This window comes from Corticium candelabrum, chromosome 11 (genome assembly GCF_963422355.1).
Source record: "Corticium candelabrum chromosome 11, ooCorCand1.1, whole genome shotgun sequence".
Lineage (NCBI taxonomy): Eukaryota > Metazoa > Porifera > Homoscleromorpha > Homosclerophorida > Plakinidae > Corticium > Corticium candelabrum.
Genome location: NC_085095.1, coordinates 6,567,827 through 6,582,907, shown reverse-complemented (window position 1 = coordinate 6,582,907; position 15,081 = coordinate 6,567,827). Strand labels below are relative to the sequence as shown.

Below are 15,081 nucleotides of genomic sequence, written 5' to 3'. Positions count from 1 at the left end.
CATAGTATACTAATCTTACAGTACACAGAGTGAGAACACATAACAGTCTTAACTTGGCAAACACTTTGTTCCAAACCTAACTCAGATAGATGTACAGCTAGTCCACAATATGATGCTTGCAACACTCGAAACATTGACACTGATATCAAACTGTCAAATTCATATCATTATTACCATGTGTCTTGATGCCCCTCCATGATGGGCAAGTGGGGTCTTTATCCCCATCTAGGCGCCCACCAACCTGGCAGGTGAGCCAGCAGGGTACATGTTTCTGTGTAGTCCACACGGTGATCAATGACTAGCCAATTTGATATATAACAATTAGATTGCAGGCGTTACGGTAACCACGAACTCGGACAGCATGCCTAGCAGATATCAATGAACACCAAGAAAGCGCTGAACGTCACTGTCACTGGACCGTTCGCCAGACCACAGAAACTCCCCTACAACTGAAACAAGTCATAGTCTCATAATTTACTGTCGTCACTGGGGCTTGAACCCCAAACCATGGAGTGGTAGCCATCGTCGCTAACTACTATGCCACAGATCATAACATGCATGTTTGTGTTTGGAATACAAGATTCAGTGAAGGATTTCATTTAATAATTTCTATGTGCCTCTACAGAGAAGAAATGAACAAGGTTGCAGACTCCGGAGATTACGACTCTCAACCAAATGGCAATTACTAAAATTCAAATAAGATGTTTTAACACTAAGACAAGTCTGCTTTAAAAAACTAAAGAAAAAGAACTAATAACACGTCAAACAAAGCTGTGTTTAGTTTAATTGTTCTCTGCTTAGTCTAACCTTGCCCACCTCATATTCACCCATCCCGACTGCTTCCTGAACGACCAAAGTTCAGTGTTGCTTGATTTCTGTCAGGATCATGAAGGCGATGAGTTCGAACATCAGGAGCTCCAATGTGAGCACTGCAAGAGTAGACATGACCACGAATAGGTACATGTACAGTACAATGTACACAAAGTGAAATACAATACATGCCAGGAAGTAGTTAGTATTAAGAAATTACTAAACATACATACAGACATACATACAATACATACAGACACAAAAACATACATCAGGGTTTGAAAAACCTAAGAAATGTTGGGCAGCGAAGCAATTTTTATTATGCCACGGCCCTCAATAAATTACGCGGGCCACGCCTACTTGTGATGCTCAGAAGTTATTAGTCAAACAGTCTTATAGCTACTTACTTTTTGTTACACTCATCCTAGTTCAATAGTATGATGCGGCAATGTCACCACATGCAGGCACAGAAAGCGCTTCATTCTCCAGATTAAAATCTAGATTTCAAGAGTTGGGACATCCTAGAGTTTATAAACTGACCAACTGACCAACTGACCAACAGTTCGTTACAAGACAACGGTCTCTTTGTGCAGAGTCATGCACGCGTGCCTTATTTCCGTTACCTCATACTTAAAGTTCTTACCATAAGTAACACTACACAAATAGATTGTGAGGCAGAGAGAAGCCAGACTCCATTGACACCTTGTCAGCGCGTTCCTTGCAGCAACTGACATAATTGAGCATGAGCTCAAAAACAGTGCGAAGACGTAGTTCTTGATGGTAATTTTCGTGCCCCGCAAAAAGCAAAGAAATGGCCCCATAGAGGCAGTTTCTGTCTGTGCCCACAGCTACTGGAAGCAGATTTGCAGGAGCATTGTCTGGTATCAGATCCCTAGCCATCAAATTTAGTTGGCACCGAGACAAGAAACTAGTAGCTGGCTTCCGGGAATATTGGTATTGCCCCCCCCCCCCCCCGCCTAGAATTGCTCTGGCTTCGACTTCTGTTGTACATTTCAAGTTTCATAAGTGCTGAATGCACGCCATTGTACGGAAAGCTAGTCAAAATCGAGCCTAGTGTGCGGTTTCTTTAACTAATTAATTACCTAAATGTTTCCCAGGTGCAGGCAAGTGTCATTCCTTGTGCACTTGCTTCAGTGCATTAGGATCGCGCAACACACGAGTGGACAATTTATGTTCATGTAGACGGAAAAGTTGAGGTTATTGTGTACCCAGATTACGCCGTATTAGTTTTCAAGAGCCTACTAAACTCCGAAATTTGGAAAGTCTACCTTCGTCATGGTTTACAATTCCTACGGCATGGCGACTTCCTAGGCTTGACTAGTCGCCATTCCTGTGACAGAGATCGCCATTTGGCGACTTGGCGACCAGTTTTTCAAACCCTGACACATACAGACAAACAGACAGACAGACAGACAATAAACGAACATTCAAACATGTTAACAAATGCCCAAACAAAGTAAAATAACAAAACAAATAAATGGAATTCTAAATCCAAGCAAAGTATCTACTGCATACCTCAAGTCTTGAGGAGTCAGGAAGACAAACTGCTTGTTGTTCTTCTCTCTTGCCGCTTTCAGCAACATCGCCATGCTAACTCTCCTATTGACCATGTCCATAAAAACATCAAACTCATCCAACATTCGAAATGGACTCTCAACAGCATCCCAAAGAGTCAGAATAAAGCAGACTGTAGTGAAAGATCTCTCTCCACCTGACAATGACTTCATGTCTTTCACCATCAAGCTTGTATCACTTTCTTCCACTTTCACTTCGAGTTTCAGCTGCTTTGCATTGTGATCAAATATCATCTTACCATCGTAACCTCGTTGGCTCATGAGCATCTGAAACCTAATTTTCAGTCTCACAGCCAAACTCACACGATAATACTTTAGTCGCTTGACACGTTGATCCATCATCTCTTTAAGTCGCTAATAAAGACAAAACGTTATGTTGCAAGAGCCGTTTGATGGCTCACAATTAGCTAACCCAATTTAGAAATTAGAGCACACCTTGGAATGATGACAGTCAACATTCGTAATATAATTTGGTTTAGTTTGAAGCTGTGCATTAGGTTATTTGGTGTGTGTGTGTGTGTGTGTGTGTGTGTGTGTGTGTGTGTGTGTGTGTGTGTGTGTGTGTGTGTGTGTGTCTGAATGTGGCATGACAGCCTTCTCAGCGTTGTCGGCTCTAGACCATTTGACCCTCTCAGGCTTACCATCTGGCTTCTTCTATAGCTTCAGGCACCATTATCACGATAAAACATCTCGGATCAACAGGAGTGCCATACCCAGCGTTTGGGAGCGAGCATATGGCAATGTGCTTCTTTACGAAGAATAACCGTCACGCTACTCCCATGTTGTAAAGTACTTGCAACATTGAAGTACTCATTTTCGCAAACTTACGTCTATTTTCAGTCATCGCCGATGGAAACAAGGCCATGTGCACAGAGTCCAAAAGTAGGCTTGGTGGGGCAGCATAGACGAAAGAAAGTGGTCTCCATCCAAGCAAATGGAGAATTGAAAGACCTCGGGACACTGTATGATATATCACCTTTTTACAAACTGGTAGATGAGCTGTACAGTATGAGTTTGCTTTTTTCCACTGTTTAGGCCTTCATCTTATAAGATGGGCTGGTTATGGTTTTGGTGTGTGTGTGTGTGAAAATTTTTCGTGCTTTGGTGAGACCTGTTTTGCTATATGGATGTGAGACTTGGTCCGTTACACAACCAAATTTGCAACGCTTAAATACATTCCACATGTGGTGCATTCAATCGATTCTTGGTGTCTCAAGATGGAATAAAATCAAGAATTCAGACAATTTAGAATGAGCGTGTGAAGACCCTATTGCTATGACAATACAGAAACAACGATTGCAATGGCTGGGCCATCTGCTACGCATGAGTAACAATCGTCCCCAAAAACAACTACTTCACAGCAGACTTAGTAATGCAACAAGGCCAACACATGGGCCTAAACAGAGATGGATAGATGTTGTCACAAGAGACCTCAGATCATTACATATCAGTCTTCGAGATGCTGATGATCGTACTGCTTGGAGAAGCGCTATTACGCTGCGTTGCCAAAACCCAAAGTGGGTATGGTGGAATCAAGGTTCAAGGTGTGTGTGTGTGTGTGTGTGTGTGTGTGTGTGTGTGTGTGTGTGTGTGTGTGTGTGTGTGTGTGTGTTTGCATATGTTTATGGCTCTGTCTGTCTACTTATACAGGTATTTGTAGCTTACAATATAGAACCAACACTGACAGATTGTAACCTTGATGTTCAAAAATATTTTTTTCTTTAGTCATAGAGTCTAAGACTAATAGTTTTCTCACCTTAAGACAAAGTTCAAGACTTCTTGTCACTCTTGTTGTCTCTTCATAACGAGTCTTCAGTTCATGGTATGTCATAATAATGGTCTCACGACTACCTTGTCTGAAAGGCAACAGTAACACGAACTAAGTCAAATTGCCAGAATAACAGCTGATCTTTATGAGCATATCAGTCACCTTTTCTCTTCTTCAGCAATCACTTTCTCAATTCTATTCAATTGAATTTCTAGATCTTTCACTGTTGCCCTTGTTTCGACTCTTTCACAGATTTTTATGGCTGTCTCTGTGCTTTCTAAAACTTTTCTTCGCATTCCATCAAGATCGCTCTGTTTTGAAGCAATATCTGTCATCAGCTGTTGAAGCTTTCCTTCATAATGGCGTTGATGTCCCTTAGCTTCAGAGACAGCTCTAGCCAATGCTTCAATCTGGCTCTAAAAACAAAACAAAACACTTAAAACACTAACCATGTCACATCAACGTAATTTGTCTAATAATTAAGCTATGTATGTATGCATGTGTGTGATAAGAGATTGTGTTATATATTTAGAGTAGAACTTCACAATTATCAAAGTCTTAGTTGGCAAACACAGCAGCGGTGAGACATTGTCCCAATGTTCAATATTCTCTAAATGCTAATTACCTGCATAAGTATGTGATATTATGGCAATTGCAGAAAGCACACACACAACAAGTCACCTCAAAGTCTAACCATGCATTCCAATAGTCCTAGCTAGAACTGTTCAAATGTGGCATAACACTGTTCAGCCAATTCACGCAAGCCTAGCAAAAGTTGTGTTGTTTATAAATCTCATAACCCTAGTGGCTGCCTCAACAGTTTGAGACTCAGCAATTGCCAATAGTCACAATGTAGTGTCTGACTAGAACCACCAAAACTATCAGGACAAGGTTTTCCTTGACAGCTATTAATCAAATAATTTCAACTGCTATTGCTGATGATACCAGTCACTGAGTCACTGTACTGTACATAAGACTTTCTCTGCTACTCTGCTCAATTCAATTCCTGTACAGCCCGTGTTACAGATTCCTATACAAGAAAGGTAAACACTTTTGTCAATTAGGCATGCTCTGTCCCTCCATCATTGATTCATAAACACCACATATTTTTCGTACGTTCCATTTACATCAACATTTGTAGGCTCCAAATTTATTTGTACTGTAGGTGTGACAACTCTGGTATTGTAAAGACACGACTGCTCCTTATAGCCCATTCACACTAGCAGATTTGATTTTGTCATGTAGTTTTGTAAATGCTTACAGTGCCGTGCCAAGAGGGCCGGAAGCGTGCTGGCCCAGATCGCTCCAATTTGCTGTGCTGGCGCAGTTCGGCTCGAATGTTTTGCATAGTGTGAACTTCAATGCCAACCAATCTGCACGAGTGTTCGTAGTTTGTTGCAAATGGCGTGGTTGAAGATACCGTCTACAAGTGCATCTTGAAGGATGCCATCGTAATAGAAAAGTGTATGACACTGTGAGCAATGTACATAGTACGTTGCAATTGCCTTCCCCAGCGTAATCTCCTTTTTGACCTGACACGATTTGTCGATCTGGATTGTTGAAATTGCCATCAATAATATGGCAGCAAAAGCATACTGACGATCAATAATTCTCAGAGTTAGCATATGTTACGAGTGGCTACACCCACTGGCTCGCTAAAGGCTTACGTAGTGTGGCCGGGGACTGGCACTGTTTCCTGGCACGTGCCGGTTTGCAAGCCTGCTAGTGTGAACGGGATATACTAAATCACCTTCACTTCATCCATTTCACTGATAGTTCCTTGCACTTTTTCAATTTCTCCATTGACCTCCTTTTTCTGTTCCCTGTATTGATAGTTCATCTCTTCATATTCTTCCGTAAGAGTTTGGCTCTGTTGACTTAGCATGCTGATTTTGTTATTGTGTTCTTCTAATTCCTCTTGCAAAGCAGTAACATCAACAGGATTTGCATCATCGTCCAAAAGATCAAGCTCTTGAAGTTCCTGAACAACAAAATGTTCAAAGCAAGTACGAAAGAAGATAGTGTTGTTTACAACAATACACTACAGCTTGGTATATCAACAACAGCTACAAGAAAAGGGGCAATTAACAATACTCATTTATCTAACTCATAATCATGCACTGTCAACATATACTCTGTAAGCAAGCTATACAACCACACTAATAAATTTGTGTGTTCCTAGTAACCTGACTGACCTTTCATTAGAGAGGCCAAGCTCATTTTTGAGATTACGCACATGCACAAATTAGATTGACAGAGTTGCCAGATCTTGTATTTATTATGTTTCTAACTGTGAGTGTAGAGAGGAAAGCCAAGCTCTAGTCTTTAAAGTAGACTGCTCATCTTCACTAAGTGACATTCTCTTCAGACTGCCAGCGAGTATGAGAGTATGACAGTAAAGTGTTCTGGATCTGAGAAGGACCATAGACCTCCAACCCTGTAGGCCAGCTCCTAAGGTTACGAAAACGTTTGTATGGTCTAATAAATCAAATACCAATTAATTATTAACTAATTAATAACTAACAGCAGCCACAAACCTAAAAAACATACCAAACATTATCTGATGCAAAGTTATCAAAGCCTTTATAAATCCCACAGGGACTCCAGTATGAATATTTTAGTCACCTCTCTCCAACGAGTGTCAATTGACACAGTACTTTCCAACATGTATGAGAATGTAATACAAACATATACAGTTTTTCTATAATGTGCATGACTGTTGACTCATCACCATGAATTATTCTTAATATTTTGCACTGTGGAACAAGTCATATGTGCCAAAGTTAAAACACACTGGCTGCACATGTTGAAAAGAAGTATACAATTTTCAGCTATTTTGAAACAATGCTTGTGATTTGGCACAATTTCTTTGCAACAATGTGATTGATCTGACCTATTTGGTTGCCCTGAAAACTACAAACCAATTATATCATTGTGCATGTGTCTATTATTGATTGTTATAAATTAGTGCTCAAGCAAATTGTCTGAAAGTGTACAGTTGAGCTACTAAAATAGCAATCATTGTCAATATCTTTGTAATAGTTTATTTTTGATGTTTGAAACAGCTGTGAGTTACAAGCGTACCCTTCTTAGTTGACTGAGCTCGTGTTCTTTGCGATGCAGCTTCACTTTGACTTGATCCAACTCTCTCTGTTATTGCAAGAATCAGATTCTCCAATCAGACTTTATATTTGTACCACATAACTACTCACAGCAGACATATCTTTCTCGTTTTCGACTCTTCTTCTTTCTTGCTGTAGTTTCTGGAGAGTTTGTTGTGACTGATCCAATTGCTCTTTCAGCTCACTAACAGTACCATTACATCATCACACACTAAACAGGCCAACTATGTGTACAACGAGACATACGCGATCCTTCCTTCCACACTCTGCTGAACAAAGTGAGGTCTGCTCTTTCCGCATGAATAAAAACGATTGGCTGTGCCTCCAAACAAGTGGTCTCCTTGTTGAGTAAATGCCTACCACAAAATCAACATTTTAATAAAAAAATTACACACAGAAAAAGAATAGCAAACCTCTTTAGCACCAGCTGGAGTGTTGATGTGCATTACTCTCTTCGCAACATCAACTCTTTCTATCATAAGAATACTCTCCACACGTCGCTAACAAATGCAGAAAAATCAAGATAAGCAAGTGATTAGTCGTATGCTTGACAAGCAACAGCATGATAAGTCATCAATGAACTGGGCAGCAAGTAAAATGAAGTTGTACTCACTCATCCCTGTTGTAGCAGTTTGCAAGCAAATGTATGTTACACAATAGCATAGCTGTGACTGACATGATGAATATATTACGGTTGAACAAAGAAAGACGTCAAACAGTTCTACTCACTCATCCCATGTTGTAGCAGTTTGCAAGCTAATCATTGCATCACAGTAGTACGTTAGACAAAAGTCTAGCTGTGACTGACATGATGATACGAGTACAATTATTGGGTAAAACAGACACAGCTACAATAGACAAGTGTGCATGTGCTGAGAAGCATCAGTCAAGTCATGCCCTACCGGTAAACTACATTTGACCGTAGATCTTTGATCACACTACACAGAATGTTACCTGATCAATTAGAACGTTAAACACCACAGGATCTGTGCACTTCACAATGTCAAAAAACGTAAGCTGCTTGCTTCTCGGACGCTGCAAAATAGCAATCACGTCTTTACTGTATACACCATCATATATAAATAAAATATACTCACAGCTCTTGCAGTGTCATACGGTCGATCCTGTTTAATACAACAAAAGACTACCATAAAAACGTCTTATCTGTCCGTCTCACCACATCACTTACCCTAAAAGTCTGTTTAATAACAGATGGTTGTTTATCTCCTGGACAATGTCTGCCCATCAAACGTCTGAGAAGCTGCAGATCGTGTTGATCGTGACAGCAAAATGATGAGAGAAGCTCTTTCCCTAACACAGCTTCTACAGCAAGTGCCCACTTTTCTTCTTTCAATGTGATGTATCGACCAATTGGACCACGTGGCTTATTATGAAAACTCGTTTCGTTGTCGATTGCGGTAACCAAATGAGGCATCCAATCTCCATATACTTGTAACTTGTTGCCGCGATTTCGTTCCAAACCAGACAGCTCACGTTGCTGATGGTCAAGCTACAAAACCAAACTGTAAACATAGCAAACTTAAACGCTGCATTCTAAAGTACACCTGCTTTCTGGTGTCCGACTCTTTGTTTCGCATTCCATAAGATTGTTCTTGTTTCTGGTGAATTGTACCCTCCAGATTGGTTTTCGACCTTTGGTCTTCACCCATCTCACCTTGCAATTCCCTCACTTTGTCTTGCAACTCTTGCTTCCGTGCTATCTGCCTCAGTCGTTTTTTCTCGGTTGACTGCCTTGATGTCGTCATCAGTTTTTCTAATTGCTCTTGTAGTTCATTCCGAGTTCGTTCTTCTCCACGTTGTTCATGAGAAATCATGTCCAAATCACGCTGGAAAAATAAATGATTAGTGTTCAGTCAAATTGTGCATAAATGCCACATAATGCCACTATGATTACAAAATATAAAAATTTATCAAGCTTCCCTATTGAGTGTTGCACCTTCACTTCAAGCCAGTTTATAGTTTATGTTGATGTAGAGAGGTAGAAAGCTAGCACAGTGCTACCTGGGCGGTCTTTATTCAGCCAATAAGCACCTTCTAAGCCCCGTATTTGAACCACGTGCCTACTGTAGTACTTCAGTCTGCCTTGAGCCTCTGAGAGCAACATCTGGATATACACACTGATGGTTTTGAGAGATTGTGACTCCTCATTATAAACTCTCTTGCTTTCCTGTGGTCACCAGTTGGAAACACATTTGCCTGGTGCAAATCAGCCCAAGTGGAGAGGTAGAGGCGGCATTCAACAAATTCATTCGATCATGCCTACTTGATGGAATAATATTGTCACAGGTTGTAAGTCGTAAGGTTTCGTTCGATATCAGGTCAAAAGCAGCTCTTATAAGTGATCGTTTAGAGAACATTTAGACATATAGCAGCACAGAAACAAAGCCAAAAGGTCTAGAGAAGACCAAATTTGGCAATGAACGTGCCTTTAATGTACGCTAGATTTCTATGTCCTCTGGTGTTGACGGTGAATAGCAGTTGGCAAATTAATGAACTGACCAAAGTGTGTTAATTTCTTACAGACAGACAAACAAACACACAAATGGATAAGCAAACAGACAAACAGAGAGATACACAAGCACATCTACAAACTGACAAAAGACTTGCATCATAACACTTTAATTAAGAGTTATCACTCTGCAATGACAGTTACGTGAAAATCCTTGAGATAAGTGTCTGTAAAGTATTAAATTAAGAGGCCACACTGTAAACGTTACCTTGGCCTTGCCACATGCAGCTTTTTTCTTTGATAAATCTTCTTTCTTCGATTTCTGTCTCTTTTGAAAGTCCTCTGCTGCATGAGTGAGTGTCTTCAATTTCTCTTCGACTTCAGACATTGCTGTTTCACGCTTCACCGCTTCAGCCTAATAAGACAGCAGGGTGAGACAGCACAGCTTGCCAGTTATACCATATTGCTGTGCAAACATCTAAGCAGGATCCATGTTGAATCTCAAGATGTCTGTTTGTCTTTCATGTTTAGAGAACGTCTGATTGTAAGTTAGTGGCACTGGCTACAAGACTAAAAAAATTATTGTTCTCTCTCAATCAATCTCTTCAAACAGTTACTTTATAACTTAAAAGGCCAATGCAATAAGGCCTTCAATCCCACAGCACAACAGATGTAGCAAAACACGTCAACAAATGATACTACAAATGACATGCACAACTGAACAAGACAAACTATATCTAGTTTTCATTGTATTGTAGATTGTGTCACTTGCATATGCTACATAACGCATGAGTGTCCGTCAATTTAGCCGCAACAAATCCACACATCACATACACAAACAACATCAAATACCTTGCATTGTTCAACTTTGTCTGAATACTTTGGTGTGCTCCGCTCCTTCTTCTCGATTTCATGTGCTATACGATCTCTCTCTTTCTCCAAACCGATCACTTGAGCCCAAGCTAACTCCTCCTCCACCTTATGTTTTGTTTCACTTAGTTGATCGAGTTGTGTCAAATTCTTAAACTTCTCCTCCCACTGCATGACTTCTCGCTCTAGTTCTGGAAGTCCTTTCTTCTTCATCTCAAGACTCTTACTCATGACATCTTTCTGTTCCAAGATCTGTTGGTAGTCAACAGTCAACTGTTCCAGCTGTGTGGCTTTCATAAATAACTGAGAAGACAGCAATAACAAGAAATACAGACAACAGTTGTGTGAGGTTTGAAGTGTGTGTACCTCGTATTTGTGTGCTGGCTTAGACGAGTGAAGAAAGTTTCTGCTTGTATCTTGATTAAGCAAGGAGACAGGATTGTTCACCTAAATAAAAATCCATTGGTGTAATAATGTCAAACTAAATTACCAGGCAAACGGCCATCAACCAACGACTGATTAAATGAAACACTGCACAGTCATTTCTGGCACATCCACATAGTGTCCAAGCATTCGATGTGGTGTAATCCACATGACTTTAATTGCTGCTTGCAGCCACCACATAGCTGCATCAATTCTGTATGACACCACTCTGCTTTTAACTATGCCCTTAATTAATTGTTAATCAAGCCACATCATTTAGGAAAATTGTCGAAAAGACTGTAATATGTAGTGACTGATTAATGTAAATCTTTATTTCAAAGCTGGAAATTACTGGTGCTTTAACTATTAGTAAGGAGTCGTTCAAAATTATCGACAATTTCACAAAAGTACAAAGCACACGATAGGGGGAAAGGGTTATGGCCTCTTATAAAACGTAACATTGTTGATCGGTAGCAAATGGCTCATGCTAATTTCTCTGTTTTCCATGGCCGGAATTGTATCAATTCATCCATTGTTCCCGTGCTAGTCACCCGTATGTACAGGATTTGCAAACATGTACGACTGCAGCAGCCTTAGTATTCCGGTTTTGCTCTAAACCAACATCAGCCGTCCATAAAGAGCCCAGCTGTCTGTACCACAACTTTCTTAATGCTTTTCGTCCTTGTCCACTTGAATGACTGGAAACCTCAAGCTGACATCATTCGAGTGGGTCAACTGGAATGGAAGTCAACCTTCTAATAGATGGAACCATGCTCAAGCTTAGTATAGTCTTGCATAGCCAGACCTTAGAACGAGGGCGAGGTTAAGGTCTGGCTACACTAGTCTAGGTCAAGCTATTGAATTGTGCATCAACAATATTGCGTAAGCTTTGGGAAGGGGAAGGGGGTCTCAGAAAAGAGTGCCCTTTGTAGTAGTGCGCTTGTGAAATTGTCGATAATTCTGAACAACCACTAAGTAACTTACACTGTTTTAGTCACATTACAAGCTACAACCGTTTGAATGTATTTCAAAACATGATTATATACTCCCTATAAGACAAAATATCATAATGTGATGTGATGTGGTCATTGTGGTGTGTGTGTGTGTGTGTGTGTGTGGTGTGTGTGTGTGTGTGTGTGTGTGTGTGTGCACATTGGAATATATCAAAGACACTCTAGACTCCTTTCTGGCTGCTTCAATTACATCTCCATCACTCACTTGAATGTTGAAATGATCCAAAACTTGCTGCAGGTCTTCTTTCTTTGTAGACACAACTTTCCCTGTTGAATTGACATTCTATCATGTGATGATGTCAAACTCTCAAGTTCTACTAATTCCTATTTACCATCTTGTGATCTCAGTTTGTAATGGCCTCCTCCTCCATCAGCGGCTATCTTTCTCTCAACTATCACACTGTCACCATACTTCTCGTTCTGAAATGAGTCACTTCCACGATTACAAAGACTGACAATGACAGTTGCTGATCTGGTGAACAAAACGTACAATTAGTCATCAAATACAGCAGTTGACAGAGAGTATCACAGTGTACACAATCACAACTATTCAATCATTCAAAGATGAAACTCATATCGGTGAAAACAAATCAGAGCTCTGAGCGTCTCGCACATTTCACTTGCCAAAAACGTCTACCACACTACTTTGGATTACTGTACTGCATAATCTCCCCGCCACACATCAAGGTTTTCAACTGAGTTTCACTCACGCAGTGTGGCATTTTTATTCAGTCTCACCTATTTTATATCGTCTATTAAACAATTGCAGTTTCTACTGTCACTCTGATAGAACCTAAATGTGCACATAATTCAGCTGGCAATAACAACAGCAACCTTCGGGTCCCCACATGAACAATTGGATACATAATCATCCTACTGACAGCCACACAATATCACCAATGCTGTCAATGATACAAGAAACTATTTTAATTTGTTTATCCTAAATTTGAAACAAAAAGCTCACACAATCAAAACGATCAAAATTTGATTAATTAAATTTAATCTGCAATCATAATTTAGTACTATTTAATATGTCTAGTAATCTAAACATACAAAGCAGTGATATAAGTGTAATAATGCACATACGGGCATCCTTGCATAATGAGTCCTTTCAAAGAGAGCGCTCTGTTTGTGTGAGCGGCATTGCCGCCCAGTCCTACTACAATTCCAGTCATGATTGCACTCTTCCCGCCTAAACCAAAACGTCATTATCTACGTCAGCAACACTCTACAAGCTCTACTAAAAGTATATAGTAAAATGTGTAGACTTACTTCCATTCTTTCCAATCACAAAGTTGATTTTTTCTCCAAAGTTAATTTTTAGATTCTGATGGCACATGAAGTTTCTCAATTCCAATGACTCAACAATCCCATTCTCTGGTTGGTCAGTGTGGCCCGTATCTCCGTTTTGTGTGAGAGAAAATTGAGAAAATGAGTCGTTTTGGTCATCTTCTAGAACTGCTGGCGATCCGTTTGTAAGAGAATCAGTAGCCTGCCTAAGTCTTTTTGAATTGCTGCAAGCATCGTCTGCACTTCTCTTCTGGCGCTTCACAGATCGATTGGCGACTTTAGCGAATTCCGCCATGCCCTCGCGCCAAGAGCAGTGGAAAGCCCGTACATTTGATAGCAACAAGACAACATAGCTTCGTACCCAGGCCCTCATGCGCGGCCAATACAAAGCCTCGTTTGTCCAAACTTTGCGCGCACTAGCACACATGCAGCAAGACTACTAGTAGTCTTTTTAGATTTAGCCTTTAACCTTACAAACCATTTAATAGACTTATATGATATGATATAGTAAAAAAAACGAATTTTGCCAAACAAAGGGGCGTGGCTCAATATTTCACTCGCAGTCCCGTGTATTGTGCAATGTCTAGTCAACGTCTCTTGTTGTCCGACTTTCTCTCACATTATAATGACGAACGTCAACAATTGTGTCGACTGCTTGACTTGAAGATGGATGGGAAAGACTGGCGAAGTGTTGCTGGTAATCTTGGCTTCACATGGACAGATGTCATGCTGATAGACCAAAAAGAAAGAGAACCGACCGCTCAAGTGCTTTTGAGATACTCAATGGAGAATTCAAAGGCAACCGTATTTGATCTGCATACTATACTAAGGAAACTGTCGAGAGAAGATGCTATGGATGTGTTGGAGGCAGTGGGATTTGATGTGACCGCGCCCACGCTAGAGGGTTTCATTGTTTTCGCCTGAATGGTTGAGTAACATCTTATTTTGACATGCTTTGGTAGACACACAGGATTTCTACGTGCCATCCGAATCGAGCAGTGAAGAGTCAGCATTAACAGGTCAGGTTGGTTGTATCACATTCATTTTTATATATTTTTGTTAAAATTAAAGATATGGCTCCTAAAAACAAATAATGCAAAATCTTTAAAAAAACAATACAATATCGTTATTTTTGCCAACATTTAAAAAGTGCTGACATATCTTTATGTCAGCAGCCAACGTAGCTAAATGCAGCTGCATGGTCAAAGACTGAAATCTAATTATTTAGAAGACAGTTTATTCCAGGCCAAGTTGTTTGGACACGTATAATATGCTTGTGGCAGTTAGGATTGCGTATCTGAGCCAGGCCACTTTATTTCTAAGTGCTATACTACCAATTGCAAGTTGAACCCACACAATTGCAAGACAAGGGAAGATCCAGCAGACCCAATTAAAGGTCATACTAGGACTTCTGCAAAGACAACAGATTTCTTGACGACGAACTTCAAGAGAATCTACATGCAGTACAACATCTATAGGAAGTTGAGATGCTTCAGTAGATTATCTTTCACCACTGATGCTGCATGCAAATGTCAAACGGTAAACCAAGGAACTTGAAGAAAGAGCCATCAAGAAACAGGACAGGTTGGTCGTCAACAAGTAGCTTTGGGTTGTAAACAAGACAAGTGGACAACCAGACATTGCCAACGATTTACACTGGCTACATTGATCTTCATTCAAGTCCAAGCAAAAAATTAATTGTAGACCAAGCAGGAAAACA

The 15,081-nt window shown here is 40.3% G+C and overlaps 2 protein-coding genes across 2 annotated transcripts in view; one reads left to right on the top strand and one right to left on the bottom strand.

Annotated features, from left to right (window-relative positions):
• Nucleotides 1–581: 581 nt before the first annotated feature.
• Nucleotides 582–13,669, bottom strand: LOC134186886 (structural maintenance of chromosomes protein 6-like). Its single transcript, XM_062654967.1, has 20 exons — nt 13,344–13,669; nt 13,158–13,263; nt 12,404–12,543; nt 12,277–12,338; nt 11,002–11,082; nt 10,618–10,938; nt 10,034–10,180; nt 8,861–9,142; nt 8,485–8,805; nt 8,393–8,419; nt 8,250–8,330; nt 7,709–7,795; nt 7,542–7,651; nt 7,386–7,479; nt 7,258–7,323; nt 5,924–6,154; nt 4,336–4,589; nt 4,162–4,261; nt 2,347–2,759; nt 582–929 (listed from the first exon to the last, which is right to left on the bottom strand). The coding sequence occupies exons 1-20, from the start codon at nt 13,654–13,656 to the stop codon at nt 824–826; spliced, it is 3,342 nt and encodes a 1,113-aa protein (XP_062510951.1). The 5' UTR covers nt 13,657–13,669; the 3' UTR covers nt 582–823.
• A 262-nt stretch (nt 13,670–13,931) lies between these two features.
• LOC134186593 (uncharacterized) overlaps nt 13,932–15,081 on the top strand; it is a 7,780-nt gene continuing 6,630 nt past the window's right edge. Inside the window, exons 1-2 of the mRNA XM_062654588.1 lie at nt 13,932–14,265; nt 14,324–14,380. Coding sequence (XP_062510572.1) covers nt 13,941–14,265; nt 14,324–14,380 — 382 coding nt within the window. The 5' untranslated portion in view covers nt 13,932–13,940. The remainder of the gene's footprint in view (nt 14,266–14,323; nt 14,381–15,081) is intronic.